The sequence below is a fragment of the Tympanuchus pallidicinctus genome, unplaced genomic scaffold (assembly GCF_026119805.1).
Source record: "Tympanuchus pallidicinctus isolate F22 unplaced genomic scaffold, pur_lepc_1.0 scaffold1, whole genome shotgun sequence".
NCBI classification, from domain to species: domain Eukaryota; kingdom Metazoa; phylum Chordata; class Aves; order Galliformes; family Phasianidae; genus Tympanuchus; species Tympanuchus pallidicinctus.
Genome location: NW_026294618.1, coordinates 48,956,235 through 48,972,357, shown reverse-complemented (window position 1 = coordinate 48,972,357; position 16,123 = coordinate 48,956,235). Strand labels below are relative to the sequence as shown.

At 38.7% G+C, this 16,123-nt stretch overlaps 1 protein-coding gene and 1 long non-coding RNA gene across 2 annotated transcripts in view; both read left to right on the top strand.

Annotated features, from left to right (window-relative positions):
- Positions 1 to 16,123, top strand: part of LOC128078164 (uncharacterized) — a 231,379-nt gene that overhangs the window by 160,958 nt on the left and 54,298 nt on the right. The window lies entirely within an intron of this gene.
- SERINC1 (serine incorporator 1) lies at positions 1,002 to 15,004 on the top strand. Its single transcript, XM_052677752.1, has 10 exons — positions 1,002 to 1,137; positions 6,020 to 6,181; positions 7,124 to 7,317; positions 9,851 to 9,930; positions 10,099 to 10,236; positions 10,889 to 11,058; positions 11,177 to 11,267; positions 12,251 to 12,392; positions 12,509 to 12,739; positions 13,441 to 15,004. The coding sequence occupies exons 1-10, from the start codon at positions 1,099 to 1,101 to the stop codon at positions 13,577 to 13,579; spliced, it is 1,386 nt and encodes a 461-aa protein (XP_052533712.1). The 5' UTR covers positions 1,002 to 1,098; the 3' UTR covers positions 13,580 to 15,004.

Below are 16,123 nucleotides of genomic sequence, written 5' to 3'. Positions count from 1 at the left end.
AATATTTCCTATACTGTTAAAATTTACATTTTCTATTTCCTGATAGTCCCACTATTTTATAAATCATTTTTGTTTCTGAAGTTCTTATTAGTACTAATGAAATTATGTAATACAGTCACTAATAAATTTAGTATGATGAAAATCTTACGGAGTCATGCAACATAGCCTACCTGGAAATATTATTCAGGTATGTGAGACATTGACTATGTATGCCCAGTTCTAACTCATTAAATAATTAATAAATATGCTTGAAAACAACAAGCACTAGCAACTGCTATGTAGGGGGCTTAACTTACCAACTCTGGACTACATCTCTGCTTTCAAGTATACCCAGGTTTAGGTATGTATAGGGAAGGAAGGAAGAAAGAAGCAAAAGTTGAATGCTTTTGGGGAAGTAACATAAAATGTGATGGTCACATGGTAAAGCTAACTGTCCTTGCCTGTGGATAAAGTCAGAGGTTGGCCTGTGGGGACACAACTTCATATGTCACTCACTCATGGCATGTACCACAGTTTAGCACATAACAGTGACTTTCACTGATCTTTGTACAGAGATCTGAGGCTTGTTGTGAGAGGGTGGCTTAAATTAGGTTTGCAACCGTGGAATTGCACTGCAGAGCAGAAAAATTACAACGAGTTGCAGCCTACCCACTATAGCCACCCTGCTCAGTGGATGCATTTGAGATGTCACCCAATGGCAGCTGCATCCCTGCAGCCATTTCATTCCCAACACCAAGCACTCGCTAACCCTGAGTGAGGCAAGGCCGCGGTGGCAGCGCAAGGCACTGCGGAGCCACAGCTGGGCTTCGGCAGGGCACACCCGGCCCCACCGCACTCAGGCTATCTCACGACCCCGATGTCCGCTCCGCACAACGGCGCGGCTCAACCCGCAGCACGGCTGGACAGCCTACAGCAAGGGCGAAAAACAGCCGCACGTGTCGCGCTCAACTTCCGCCACCGCCCCGCCTCCTGCCGCCCGCCGGAAGTGACGCTGCACGGCCGCCCGAACTGCCGGAAGTGCTGAGGCGAAGAGTAAACAGCGCAGCTGGAAGTGCGCGTCCATCTTGGCGGAGCCGGAGTGCGAGTCCGCCGCCAGCCATGGGCGGCGTCCTGGGCCTCTGCTCCATGGCGAGCTGGGTAAGGCGGGCCGAGCGTCGGGGTGGCTCTCTCTTCCTGTCCTCTTATCCGTCTTTCTCTCCTGTTGCGGGCCCGCTGCGGCCCCCGCCTCCCGGGGCCTTTGTCTCCCAGGCGGGGCAGTGCCTCTCCGCGTCGCCGGCCGTGGGGAGGTTGTGACCTCTCTGCTGCCCACCGACCTTCTGTGGGCGGCTGCCGCCACTCGCCCCCCCTGTCCTGGGCAGCTTTTCGCCCCCGACCCTGGGCCCCTTCTCGGGCTTCTCCGGGCTCCCCCCGCCGAGATGCACGGGGCGTAGGGGAGCTTGGTACCCAGGCAGGCCGCATGCTCTGTGCTGGTTTCTCAGCCCGAGTTGTCGTGCAGAAGGCGTTATGGGTCTGCTAACAATCCTCCTGCCCGCACCCCTCACCCCCGCCCTCCTAGCCCTCTAAAGCAGTCAAAATCTCATTCAGTGTTGATGAAGTTTGCTCTGCTTTGGGAAAAACAGAACTTGTGCATTTCTCTACTCCTGGTGATTGTATTTAGCTCGTCTTTCTTACGGCTTTGTCTTGGGCAGCTCCGCCCTTTATAGCATCTTTGTCTTGTCAAGGCATCTTTGTCTTGTTGTTCAGCAGGCTGTGATGATGTCACTGCCGTGCTGAGTGTTGCTCAGTGCTTCTTCTAACTGCTTGGAAACAATAGTTGAGGGTGGGCTTAAAACTGTTAGCAGTGTAGGGAAACACAAAAGTCTGTAAAGATCCTTCACGACCGTTTTCTTCCAACTTGAGGTATTGCTGTCTTGTCTTTAAGTGATCCATCTTTCTAAATCCAGGCTTTGTGCAAATGTTCACACTCATGTGTTATGAATCTGTACATTTGGGATAAAAATGTCAGTGGGATTGCGAAAATCTGAATTTTTCATACCAAGGAGACTCTACTTTCCTCAGAAAAATGAAGTTGTGCACATTTAAACAGAAACTCATACAGCTAACTTAATGGTCTAACAAAGCCTCATGTAGATTCAAGTTCCTATGTTTGTGCTACAGTTTATCAAAACATATGAAGTTCTTTTTTTTTTTTTTGTTCTTTTTTTTTTTTTTTTTTTCTGCTGGAGTGATGTGTAGAGTGGTGATAACTTAATTCCTTAATCTCCTGTCCAAATTCAGTTAAATGATCACAGAGACAGTAAATTAATGGGTATGAAATAAGCTACTATGCTGATATACATGTAAATAAGCTGGTGGAACACTGATAATATTTTGCTGAAGAGATGTTGCTAGTGTTCATTTTGCTTTAATTAACATTTTAAACACCACTTAATGAATTAAGCCAGGTAGGTTTTAATTATTAGCTGAATATAGTTACTTTGACATTTTTAATTGGTGTCAAATACTAAGTGATGCCATAACTAGTTTAATGAAAATATTTGAGTTAATACGTGTTGCATTTTCAAGTGAATAAACAGCCTTTCCTGGTAATTGGTGTGTGTAGTGTGTGAAGAATCCTGTGCATTTGTTGTTGGTTCTGAATGTTAATTTCTGCTGAGAGAAATGTTTTCAAGATCATCTAATGGTCTTTTAAGTGCAATGACTTGCATAGTAATGGAATCTTGACTAAGTTAGATTTACTGTGGGCAGATCCCATCCTTTAAAGTGCCTGAAACAAATCCTTTTTTTTTTTTTTTTTTCCTGGTGGCTTTATAGTATTGATTTTCTTTACACAGTTAAAAACACAGTTAATCAATGCTTAATTCTGTGCAGCACTTTGTACAGCTGGAGTCTGTATGTGTCCCCAGTCACTAAGAATGCTGATGTATAAAGAGTTCATGGCTTTGAAGGAGGAGAGGGATATGGAAGGGGGTTTCAGAAGAGCCAGATGTCATGGAGTTTGCTGGTGCAGAATGTGCCAGCCAGGATCGCTGCTCCTCTTCTGGCTGGGGAGACAATGCTGCTCATGCTGCTTTGCAGGGCCAGGTGTTGTGCTGTGCAAGCTCTTCTGAGTAACTTTTGGCATCTTTTATTTCTTTGGGATTATTTTGCATGGTTACTTGTTCTGACTGCGTGGTGTGGTACTGTGGTGCTGTGCTGCATAGTCAGTCTTTAAAGGCAAGGATGAACTGGGAGTAAGAGAAGCCTTAAATACCACTGTCATCTCACCAAAAGGCTTCTGATCTCACTGGCCTAGAACCATCAGTCAGTCCTGATGCTTTTTCTCTGTTGTGTCTTGTTTGTATTGCAGCGCTTTCAGAAGTTGCACCTGTGAGTAAGCTGCACTTCACTGGAGAATATACTTTTAAGCTTTGTTCTGTGCAGTAGTATCTTGCTGTTTGTGCTGTGGTATTTTTTAGGAGGAGAGCTCTGAATATAGGAGGAAAGAAATCATTAGAAACTGTCTTTTCAGCTGGTAAACTGAATTCTGTGGGCAGATTGCTTCTTGTTCCCTGTTCTGCTTGGAATCTACTACTTGTTAGGAATGTTTTTAATAACAGCACGTACAATTCCAATAAAATAATACGTATAATCTCCTCAGAAGAAAGAGAGTCTTGGACTGTAATCTGGCTTTCTGTAGAAGTAGGTGACGTGCATTAATAGTATCAGGAGATTTCTCTTGTTCAGAGATGTGCTTGATCATTACTGCTTGTGAGAATGAGTTGTTCAGGGGCAAGGTGTTTAAAAAGCTGATGTTGTTACTCAGACAGTTAAAGTCAAGTGGGCAATATTGTCTCAGTTGAAGCACGTTTTTACTAAGTGAGGTGGATGTAGTGATGTTTCTTTCAGCTCCTGTAAGTCCATAGGAACATTAAGTTACATGCACTCTTGTGTGTTCCTTTTCTAACACTTGGGAGGAAGCTGCTTCATATACTTAGCATTTAATAAACAATTTAACAGTGACAATTTAGAGAAGTTTATGCCTGACCATCCTTGCACCAAGTTTTCTGCGGCAACTGAACCTAGGCTTGTGTCCAGCTCTGGCAAATTCAAGCTTTTAGTCAAGAATATATTTATTAATACAGACAGAAGTAGTTAATGAAAATACACAATTAGCTGAAGAAAGTAATGTTTTGTGTAGAGAATAGGAATATTTTTCACTAGAGAGGTTATTTGTGGTGAGGAAATACCATATATGCAGTAGTACTCTATAAAGTCCTGATGAGCCTTAAGCAAATACTTGACATTTGTTTCCTGGCGACTTAGCATAGGTACCCCTAATGTAGTTGCTTGCAATCAGCATCTTCATTTACATTGTGTTGCAGTGATGCTGTATTGAAGAGGAGGAAATCAGAGTGATATGCAGTCTTTTACATACTGGATTAGTTATGAGAATGGCCTACTTTTGATTTTTATAACAAGGCAAAATTAATGATGTTTGTTAATTTAGAAACAATTCTGTAGCATAGTAGAGTGAATATTTTTGGCTCTTCCATCGTTGAACAAGAACATGTGGAAAATGAATATAAGGGAATTATTTAGGAGACCCAAGATGTGGGTCTGGTTAAAACTGCCAGGACAGAAAATCAGAATCTTTTTCCCAAGGGACTGCCAGGAATTGTCTGGATGTCTGCTGGTGTGCTGGCACCTTCCAGGAGGGCAGACCACTGGTGTTTGGTTTGCCTTATGACTAAGCATTAAGAACTCTGACATATGCTCATCATCCTGGCTGACTGATGTGTACTGGTCATGTGCCTGTGTCTGGGTGTCCCTTGAGTGATAATTAATGCCCTTTTTTTTAGCACAAGCAGAGGAGAGTTTTGCCACAGTTCAGTGCTTTTGTAAGAGGTTCTGTGCTCTGCTGTAGTACAGTCAGAGCAAGTCTTGTGTAATGAAGGCAACTGTAGCAGGGGACATGCTAGAATCTTACACTGGTAAATTTTATTGAACTTAATAATATGTGGCCTCCAAAACTTAGCTGTAACTACTACTGGGGTTTCCCATGCTTATTATTATTATTATTATTTTACATAAAATGATTCATTTGTAAATGGGGGAATGAACTGCAAAATATTTTAATCTTCCCTTTTCTGACTTGCATTTACTTGTGGACCCTCGCCCTTCTTTTACTTCCCAAACTGCCTCTCAACAAGTGGCTGAGCATTGCTAAGGAGTACAGGATAGTTTTTTTTGTTTGTTTTTGTGAATCTGTGCCCTTCTTCCCGTAGTGCTTTGCTTAAGAACAAAACTTGCTGAATGCAAGTAATTTGTCTTTGATTCTTTGATAGTATTTACAACTATTGCACATTTCTTCCTGTTTCTGTTGTTGATGTTTGGTAGAGCTGATAATGCATATTGTGTCTTTGTACTATTTGTGCTGTTACTAACTTCTGTTACATTGCAACTAACAGAATTACATGATACCCAGATGGGAATAGCTGCTAGAAATGCAATAAATAGCAGCCTAAGCTTTAGGCTATTTTACCTGTTTTGTTGGGTTTCTTTTGGAGGGGGGAGGGGGGGGAGCTGAAATGATGTTTATGGCCTCAGTAAGGATTGCAGCCCAACTGTAAATGCTGAAGGCATACCTGGATGGCACTTATGTTTACATTTTTTTTCTATGTATGTTTTTTCTCTCTGCAGCTGTGCAAGGGAGGATGTTTTTGCTAGGCTAAAACAATCCCCGAATCTTAATTAGATGAAAAAAATGTAATACATTTCAAGAGGACAATTAAGCATGGATCCAGGCTGAATGGATAAATGATTACTTTTGGCATAGAAGTAATTTCACTGTACAGTTGTGCATTAGGAAGCACCACCAGGACTTGTTTGGAGGCTCTGTAATATGTTGCATCTACTTAGCCTACATTAATATCGGGTGATTTTCCATCATAACTTCTGATAATCTGCACAGCCTGACTGAAAGCTAGGAGTGCAAAGCTCTTTCAAGAGTTTGTTTTACCTTTCTTATCTCCATCAGATACCATGTTTATGTGGAAGTGCCCCCTGCCTGCTCTGCAGGTGCTGCCCGAGTGGAAACAACTCCACCATCACTAGGCTGATCTATGCCTTCTTCCTGCTTCTCGGCGTGAGCGTGGCCTGTGTGATGTTAATTCCAGGAATGGAAGAGCAGCTGAAGAAGGTCAGGTTACTTCTTTACTGACATGTTTGGTAGAACAAATGTCAGAAGTAATTGTATATGATATCCTCAGCGTCGATTTTGCTCAGAAATGTATCATTTTTTTGCCACGTGTTCTTAACACTCACTACTAATTTGATTACAGGTCAAGTAAACAAAGGACTTGTGAAAGAACCATTGAGTACATATATAGCACTATTTAGAAGGAAAGTTGCACTTTAATTGCTTGGATAAGAAAAGTCTTAAACAGGAAATTATAACTTATATTTGTAGTGATTTTTTTTTTTTTTTTTTTTTTTTGCATATTACCAAGGTATTTGTAGTTCTTAATTGATTTTGATTGCTGCTAATAAGGATATTAATGAGAAATGAACACAGTCAAAGATTTCTAGTTTGTGTTGCTCTAGCTAAAATTTTATTTTAACTGCAAATGTACAGCAGGAATATTTTTTACAAAGGGTAGTAAGAAGTTCTTAGGGGTTTTTACAGTCTTCTATGAAGATAGTGCATGAACTTAATGGAAGGATAATTTCAATTTTGAATTACTGGGGACTTGATAGCTTTTGCTGAACTTCGATTGCATGCTGCGGTTCTGTTAGTCTTCATTTTATTGTTTTTTTTCTTTTCATTTTTTGTGGTAAATAGTAACTTCTGCTGGACATGCTTTTCATTTTCTACCCCTTGTTCCCAGATGTTGTCTGTAGATGTTCATTTCAAAATATTTCATTTCATTCATGTTATTTCATTCCCCTTGAATGCATTTAATATCCTGGTTTCAGCTTTAACCATACAGCTGTACAACCCTGCAGTATGTTATTTTCTTAGCTAAGTTTTGTGGTTCTTAATATACTATTCATTAATATTGTTAGATTATGCAACTTGCTACCACCTATTTACTCACAGGGGGCTTTTAAAGGTCACTGAACTATCTTGTGTCTGTCACAGATTCCTGGGTTTTGCGACGGAGGGATGGGAACAACTATTCCTGGTGTTCATGGCCATGTGAATTGCGACGTGTTAGTTGGTTACAAAGCAGTGTACCGTGTGTGCTTTGGTATGGCAATGTTCTTTCTTCTCTTCTCCTTGCTGATGATCAAAGTGAAGAGCAGCAATGATCCAAGAGCAGCGGTGCACAATGGGTAAGATACAGAAATGAGAACTGAGATGGGCACTTGACTGTGGACTTCATGGGAAGTTTTTTGGGAGATGTAGCTGCTGTGGAAATGTAGCCTGCAGCCAAGCATGCTGGTCGAATGTACTGATCCACCAGGAAAAGAATTTCTTAGTAGTTAAAGGAGTGTTATTGCAGAAGAGGACATCCAAAGTTAGTAGAGTTCTCAGAGCAGATTAATTTTTGTGAAAGAAGAAGATGCACGTAGCTGTCAGTTTTTAGAGCTCTAGCTATGACACTGGATAATCTGTTTATACGTTTCCCAAGAGTAGAGATTCTTCTTTTGTCCACAGAAGATGAAATTCAAGAATGAATAATGGTACCATTCTAGTACTGTGATGTTTTTCATATATAGAAAGATTTTAAAGCCTCATCTGTTCTCTAGGAATTAAGTGGAAACTTTGATGTCTGTTGTTGACTTTAAATATAGTTGTTATAGATGTGTAACAACGTTTGCCTCCCTGCTATCTTTTCTTCTGATCAGGCTGAGGATAGTACTGGAATTTTAGCTTGCAAATGGTCTCAAGCAGTTCTTTTTTTTTTTTTTTTTCCCATGTTAGGTATAACTTTAATGTAACTTTTTAAATTTGTAGATGAAAAGAAAATGAGACTGAGAAGAATATGGCTTTAGTTCTTTACTTTATTCAGGTGTAAAGAAAAGTCTGCATATAGTATAGTTAAGAATGCATTAGAAGCAATGACTCAGTTCAGTCTTTCTCCCCCTTGGTTTGCTTACAAGTGTCCTCTACATCTTCCAGTATTCACAGAAAACCCTGTTAAAACATACTTTTAAAAAGCAAATGAAAGTAGATCAGCTACACTGTGAATGCTTTGAGGGATTTTGTTTTGTTTTAATGAAAGACAGTATATGTGGTGTAGTGGTCTTCAGTAGGAAGATTCTTAGCTGTTTGGTGTCTTCCTGATATACTGTCTGGGATTGCAGTATCTGATAGAAGTTTTTGGTACTACTTATACAACCCACAGAAGCTTATTGTTCTGTGCCAATGTAGTGTCAGCACTAGAATAAAAGACAAAATTATGTTCTTTAACTGTTACTGGTAAAATATGTGATGATGCCACTGCCAACACTTCTATAACAGGTAGCTGCTTCAATAATACACCTTACAGATAGCTTTATGTAACTTTGGGTTTTGATTTTTTTTAAGTTGTATACATCTTCAGTAATACTTTGCAGTGTAATCTTTCTGTTAGTGGTTTGCAATATTTCAGAATATTAGCTTTTCCCACATCTATGTACTCACTTTTTCACGCTTGCTTACAAGTCAAACCTAGTAAATAGGGTCTAGTGCCAGCATTCATTTTCTTTGCTTTTCTAACAGCAGTCAAAATGGCTTGCCATTTTCTTGCCAGGAAAGCAAACACGGTTATAATGTATTCAGAGGATTGTTACTCACTCGCACAGAATAGCAACTGTAGGTGTTTTTTAAGAGAAGTATTATTTTTAGCTGTCATACAAACTGTGTGTGGATGAAGTGTCAAGAGCCCTTAAAAATGCATGGAATTAGAAAGGAACTTCATGCAAAATTGAAACTGTTTTTGTAATGACATTTAAATGTCCATGTGAATTTAAAAACTACTTTTAGTGAGTTATGCATTTTGCAATAAATTTTCAGAGTTAGTTCAGCTTTCATACATACTTTTTAAAATATCCCAGTGAATTCATGTTTTCCCATATTCTGCACTTCTTCCATCTTTCTTAGCTTCTCTCTGCCCAGCTGAACTTCTCTGAGTGCTCATCTGAAGAAATTTAATCTCACCTTTTGCTTGTTATGATCAAGTAGTGGTGACTGAAGTTTAAGAAAAGATAGGAAGGGATGGAAAATGTGAAGACCATGCAGCTGTTTAAAATGTGGGAGTGTGGTACATGTCTTTGTGCTATATTCAGTTCTGAAGTACATGTAGATGCTATCATGCCTATATTTGGAGCTCCATGCCATTCTGATAAGGAAAAAAAGTCTGCATCTTATGTTCAGTGTGATTTTTTTATTTTATTTATTTATTTTTTTTGAAGTTCACTACAGGATGTTAAAGGTGTGATGGAAAATATTTCCCTGTCTCCTTTCTGTGACATCTGATCTGTTTTGCTCATCCTTGAGCATGTATCTCACAGTTACATTCCATCCTGGCTTCATACATCAGGGAGATTTCTATGGGAAAATTAGTGTTGAACTCTATGAATCTAGCATCATTTACTGGAGGAAATAACAATCTTGGGTTGATAGAATAAGAATTTTATCTTCTAAAGAAATAAGAATGAATGAATATATATATTCATTAAAATATATATATGAATATATATATATATATTCATAAAAATATATATATATTTTTTTCTTTTTTTAAACCAACACAACAAAACAGCCACCAAACCCTCTGAGAATGTGTGTTTTGTGTTACTTTGAAGTCTTCTGAAGCAGATAGGACTGCAGTAGTTGCCAGACTTTTTCTTACCCTTTTTTTTCCCCCCTTTAATTCTTTAGATTCTGGTTCTTTAAATTTGCAACAGCACTTGCAATTAGCGTTGGAGCTTTCTTCATTCCAGAGGGACCTTTTACTACTGGTAAGAGAACGTTGTCTTCTATTGGATTATGGTGCAGTGGTAGTGGTTTTAAAACTAATTTAAATGTGTACTGAGAGCTTACAGTTTTTGTGGATGTATAACCTTTATGTTTTAAGATGAGGTGGTAAATTGTCAGTGGCCCTGAACTGCTTTTATTTTTCTTTATAGTGTGGTTTTATGTAGGTATGTCTGGAGCATTCTGCTTTATTCTAATTCAGCTGGTCTTACTAATTGACTTTGCTCACTCCTGGAATGAGTCTTGGGTTGAAAAAATGGAGGAAGGAAACTCAAGATGCTGGTATGCAGGTATTGTATTGCAACAAGAACTTTTACATTTCATTGTATATTATGTTGGATACATTATTCACCTGAATAATGTATTTCAACCAGAAAGCACAATAGCTACTTTGTATATTATGTATCATTTTGTTGTAGTGCGATTCTGCTCGATTGTCACAGTGTTCTTCTGAGTTAAAAATGGAGTATGGGGACTCCGAGCAGGAGAAGAGGGAGCTGCTGCTAAGTGATGATATCTACTCCCTAGGCACAGGAAGTCAGTATAACGTATCAGAGAAGAGGCAGTTGTAGGTTAGGCTCTTAGGTTTTTGTTTTTTTGTTTTTTTTTTCCATCCACAAGCACAGGTTTTATTACACCTTAGCACTGATTAAAAATAAACTGATTTCATACTGAGTACAAGTTCAGTGAGCTTTTCCTTATGCCTGCCTAGTGGTCATTCTTTTAGGGTATAGGGACCGTTTCATCCCGAAACTCTACCATGCTGCCCTCTCACTCCCTCTCCTCAAAAGAAGCCGGGGAGACAAAGCATGACAGAAAAGGTCTCAAAGTAATTTTGAGATTTTGTTTATAATAATCAAGTTTTGAATAATTTACAAGATTATTTCAGTTTTAATATGCTGTATTACTAAGCTCTTAAACTCTGTTTCTCTTTCTTCACAGCTCTGCTGTCAGCTACAGCTGTCAATTACCTTCTGTCTCTAGTAGCTATCGTCTTGTTTTACGTTTATTACACTCATCCAGAAGGTTGTTCTGAAAACAAGACATTCATCAGTGTTAATATGCTGCTGTGTATCGGTGCCTCTGTAATGTCTATTCTGCCAAGGATTCAGGTATAGTTTTGTTATTTTCTTAGTTTTCTGTATTACTTCCATTATCAGAAACTCATGATATAATCACGCTTGAGACTTTTGAGTTGCCTAACTGATGTTTCATGGCTATTTCATACAGGAATCTCAGCCAAGATCTGGTTTGCTGCAGTCTTCTGTGATTACCATCTACACGATGTATTTGACTTGGTCAGCTATGACCAATGAACCAGGTAAGTGTAGCAGCAGTGTGTGGCTTTTTAGGTGAAAGGTTCAGCTATAAATTCTATCTTCACCTATTTGCAAAGCAGCATTGGAATGAGGTACTGTGATGTGTGCAGCCACAAGTTTCTCCCACGGCTCTGATTTCCTGCAATAACACTAAAGAAATTGTTCTTTGAAAGATATCTCCATGCCAGGTTTGAAGTTTCTTGGTTGGTATTGAAATGTTATTGATGATGTTTTTCCTAATGGAGGAATTATTCCAATGTAGTAATGTTGTAATACTTCTTGCCTGAAAACAACCAGATGTCTTTAAAAAAAAAAAAAAAAAAAAAAAAAAAAAACCGAACAAAAAAAAACAAAACACATCAATTTTATTGATGAAAATAAACTGCCAAATGTTGATTTCAGTGCTTTAAATATCTTTGGCATGGAAGTAGCCTTTAATCTTAATTGTAGGCAATCTTCTGTGCTCCTGTGTAAAGGCAGAGATCTGAGTAAATGTAACTACTAAAGTAATTATGGAAAAGTAGTCTGCTTTCTGCTGTTACATCTGTGTGTTGTGTGTGGATGCTGAAGTTGGGAACTGTTGGTATAAGAAACTAATTTTATAGCATTCTTTTTAACTGAGATGACTGATACCTATCTGTATACAATATGGTTGGCATACTTGGTTTCTAGCAGTAGAATTTATTTGATTTAATATGCAGGAAACTTTTACTTGTTTGCTTCTGGTTATACGAGATGGCAAAAGTAAAGCACTTGATAGGTATCTCAGGGCAGGTAAAGGATTTGAAATCCTTTATAAGTTATATAAGATTTTGTACTGTCATTGGCCTGTTATAGAGACTCTGTAGGCTAAAATTCAAGTTTTTATGCTTCAAAACTTTAATGGTCACGATGTTTTTTGCTCTTACTCAATGTTCTGCATGGAAATGCACTTTTAAGTACTTGTTCAGCTTTTATGTAAGTTTTAATGTAATTTCCCTCACAGATAGGCGCTGTAACCCAAGTTTGCTGAGCATCATTGGTTATAATACCACCACCATTCCAACCCAAGGTCAAGTAGTGCAGTGGTGGGATGCACAAGGAATTGTAGGACTGATTTTGTTTTTGCTGTGTGTTCTCTACTCAAGGTAAGATTGCTTTGAAAAAATATGTATATCCCATTGACTTGTATTACTTCTGATTGTCAGATGATAAATTATATTCATTTGAGTAACTGTACTGCATCCTTCCCTGTCAAATACAGCATCCGAACATCCAATAACAGCCAAGTTAACAAGCTGATGCTGACCAGTGATGAATCAACTCTGATAGAGGATGGAATGCCCAGGAACGACGGCTCCCTTGATGATGGAGATGATGTTCACCGTGCCATAGATAACGAAAGGGATGGAGTTACTTACAGCTATTCCTTCTTCCATTTTATGCTTTTCCTGGCATCGCTGTATATCATGATGACACTTACCAACTGGTACAGGTATCTACATTTCATAGTACAGTATGCCAACAGTCTGCATGCAAGATGTACATTTAGCTGGTCAGACAGGCACAGCCAATGTACTAGAAGGAATGTGGCTCTGAAAGGGGCTTCCCTTGAGAAGTGTAGTGTTTGACCCATGTGAATGAATTGTAGTTGTATAACATTTACAAATGTAATGTTAACAGCTTAAGCAGATACTAGTCAGAATTTAAAACAAATTAAAGATCTCTAATAATTTGTTGATGAACTGCTTGTATGAAAATAACAAAACTAGAAAGGTGTTTTCTTCTAAAATAACTTCCAATGGATAGTCTTGTTCTTGGTTTGATTCATGGCTCTGCTTAAGTGAATGTGATATCAAGATTAATTCTCCTCGGGTGTGTCTTTTCACAAGGTGAAATGAATTACCAGTAGCATAAATGCTATCCAAGTCAAGCAGATGTTTTTAGTAGTTATTTCTGCTCTTGACAGATTCTCTTACTCAGTACTTTTTGGGCTACTGTTGTTTTCCACAATTTGCAAATGGTATTTTCATACAGATTGGTGTGGGTTAATTGGAGGAAGTAAAGAGGAGGCATCCTTTGAGGTGTTAAGCTGACATTAAAATAATTGACTGCGCAGATGTTGAATAGTAGCTTACTACACGGTCGCCATATTACAACAAAAATTGCAAATCATCTTTTTAATTCTTTCAACAGTCCGGATGCCACTTATGAGACAATGACCAGCAAATGGCCGTCTGTCTGGGTGAAGATATCTTCCAGCTGGATTGGCATTGTGTTGTATGTGTGGACTCTGGTTGCTCCGCTGGTTCTTACAAATCGTGACTTTGACTAAGGGAGCTGTACTGCTCTCCAGGGAAGATGGTGTTAGGTTCACCATGTTTTTTGAAACAAACAGTATTCAGGATTATAGTGTAGTTGTAAATATGTGTGCGTGTGCTATCTGTGTAGCATATACCCTGCTTTAATCTGCATGATCACCTTGAATCATGTCTTTTTGTCACTTCACTAAATGGCTCTTTCTGGCTGAGCTCAGTGAGAATTGCTACGATGGTAGTTTTCATAGGATTATTCCTAGATCTAGTGCTTTGGGAGCATTAGAAGATCAAGGCCTTTTGGAAGTATGTCTTTCTTCCCACTCTCAATTGTACTAAATAGTTCTCTAGGGGAAATGAAATGCAAACGTTAATTAATGTAACAAAATAGTATTATATCAGGCTTTGCAAGGGAAGGAGGGGCTGCCTTTGATAATCCATGTTGCCTTGATTCCAAAGTAATCTTGAGTTAGCATTGTTAGATGCAGAATTGTGTGTTAGTACTTACAGGACGTTGCATCATTTTGGCACTAAAAGCCTGGCTTTGTACTAAGGGCAGCACGATACCTTTAGCACAAATGTTAAATGGGGAAACTTGCACCTGAAATTGTGGAGAGGCTGACATCTTCCTGTGTGTCTGATGTTGTCCCATTGCAGACAGAACTGGGGAAAAAAAAACTATTCTGGTAGCAGATGCTCAGAAGCATGTTTTTAAGACACCTGTTTACAATATGCATCTATGTTTTTTTTTTTTTTTAAAGGTAGTTTAAGTGGAATAGCTGTGTTTTAATTTATTGCTGGTTTTGTGCCACTTTCTTGGCTAAGTTGCAAGCACAAGTAAGGAGCCGAGTGGTGAACACTGTTAACATGTCAGAGGAATTTTTGTGGCATAACGATTCAAATAGAAGCAGCAGCAGCACTGAATGCAGTAATTAGGGGAGGCTTGCATTAACAAAAAATCTTTAAGATACTCGAGGCTCTACATTTTGATTTGGGTACTTTACTGTCCATTACCAGAGATAAAGTTCAGCCTAGAAAGTAGTTTTAGACAAAAGGTAAAGCATTAGATCTGTTTGATTAAAATACTGTATAGTTTCGTGCAGTTATGAAAAATTAAATGCTTTTGTGCTTGCTGCTTTGTAATTGAAGTATGTAAGCTGCATTATTTATATTTTTCCTTTACTTGTTATGACCTGAGACTTGAGCTGTCTACTCGGGAGGTACCCTAGAGCACTTAGATGATGTCATGATTATCTGTTACTGTGATGTTTATACTGTTACTTCTTGTTGCTAATTCTTTTCTAAGCTTTTATTATAACATACTGACATTTAGCGCGGAAGTATGACGTCACTCAATCATGAAATGGTAATGAAAGGATTAGTAAAGGCTTGCAGTAATTTGAAATATGTTGTTACCTTAAATAAATTTGGATGAAACTGTGTAATTACTTTTGATGTCTCATACTGCTTCTGAACATGGGGCTGGAATGTGGTTCTTACAGTGTGTTTGAATCTTACATTCTCTGGACACTTTCAAGTTACTTGGGAGTTAAAAAGTGAAAACTGACAATGCTGCAACATACACACAGTGTCAGCTCAGACTCTTTGTATCACATGTAAGCCTGGGTGGAGTTTTTCAAACTGTCTCTGCACCCTTTGCACCCATATTATTCAAAACACCAAAATGCTTTATACTTGTAACTGCATTCCTACTTAAACAACAGGACCAGAGCATAATTTGAGCTGCGTTGTATTTTTTTTTTTTTTTTTTAAATGCTTAGGTGAAATACCTTAATGCTTGTTTTAATACAGTAGTTCCTGATATTAGAATTAACTGGTATTTCACTGTAGTGCCTGTAACCTGTAACTAACTGGTCCTTCATGGAAAAAGGAAGGTGAGGAGTCAGTTGTGTCAGCATAAATTCAGCTACTCTTAGAAGAGGCCAGACTATGCCTCTGCTGTTGAATTTAATATGCTTCTAGTATCATAAAGGCATTTCTCCCACACAGTGTCTCAATAAGCAAGTTTAGTGTAGTTTATCACTCTACTGGGACATCTTACTCTGAAGCTTCTCTCAAACCTCTGTAGCTACAGCTCTGAGGGCAAAAAGGGATTCTTCAGTTGCAGTTGAACTTCTTACACTAAATCAGATGCTCAGTGAAATCATTTGATTACTGTAATGTCAACTTGTCCTATATGACACTGACAGTGGTCATATATACCTTCTCTTCAACTATATCATGAAGATGGAATAACAACTTGAATAAGGATGGAAGCCTTACAGTAAATACACATTTTGAATAGAGGTGAAGTGCTTCTGCAGAAAGGAACAAGTGGGCTCTGCAGCAGTTGTCTGTAAGCAACCAAAGGAGGAAAGTAATATGTTGTATACTACTGAAATAAATTAGTTTGCTACAGTGGCTAATAGTTAGACTGCTGTTGGGATCTTTATAAATCTCAAGATTTGCAGATGAACCTCATTTCTAATAAATGTGCATAGAAAAAAGTTTGGCACAGTAAAAACACAGCTGTTAAATTCACATCTGCTTGGCACAGGGAATAA

Excerpts from the sequence above, each read along its gene's own strand:
- SERINC1 (XM_052677752.1), top strand. The coding sequence starts at position 1,099 with ATGGGCGGCGTCCTGGGCCTCTGCTCCATGGCGAGCTGG. Across the intron at positions 10,237-10,888 it reads CTCAAGATGCTGGTATGCAG|CTCTGCTGTCAGCTACAGCT; the intron begins GTATTGTATTGC and ends CTTTCTTCACAG. Across the intron at positions 11,268-12,250 it reads AGCTATGACCAATGAACCAG|ATAGGCGCTGTAACCCAAGT; the intron begins GTAAGTGTAGCA and ends TTTCCCTCACAG.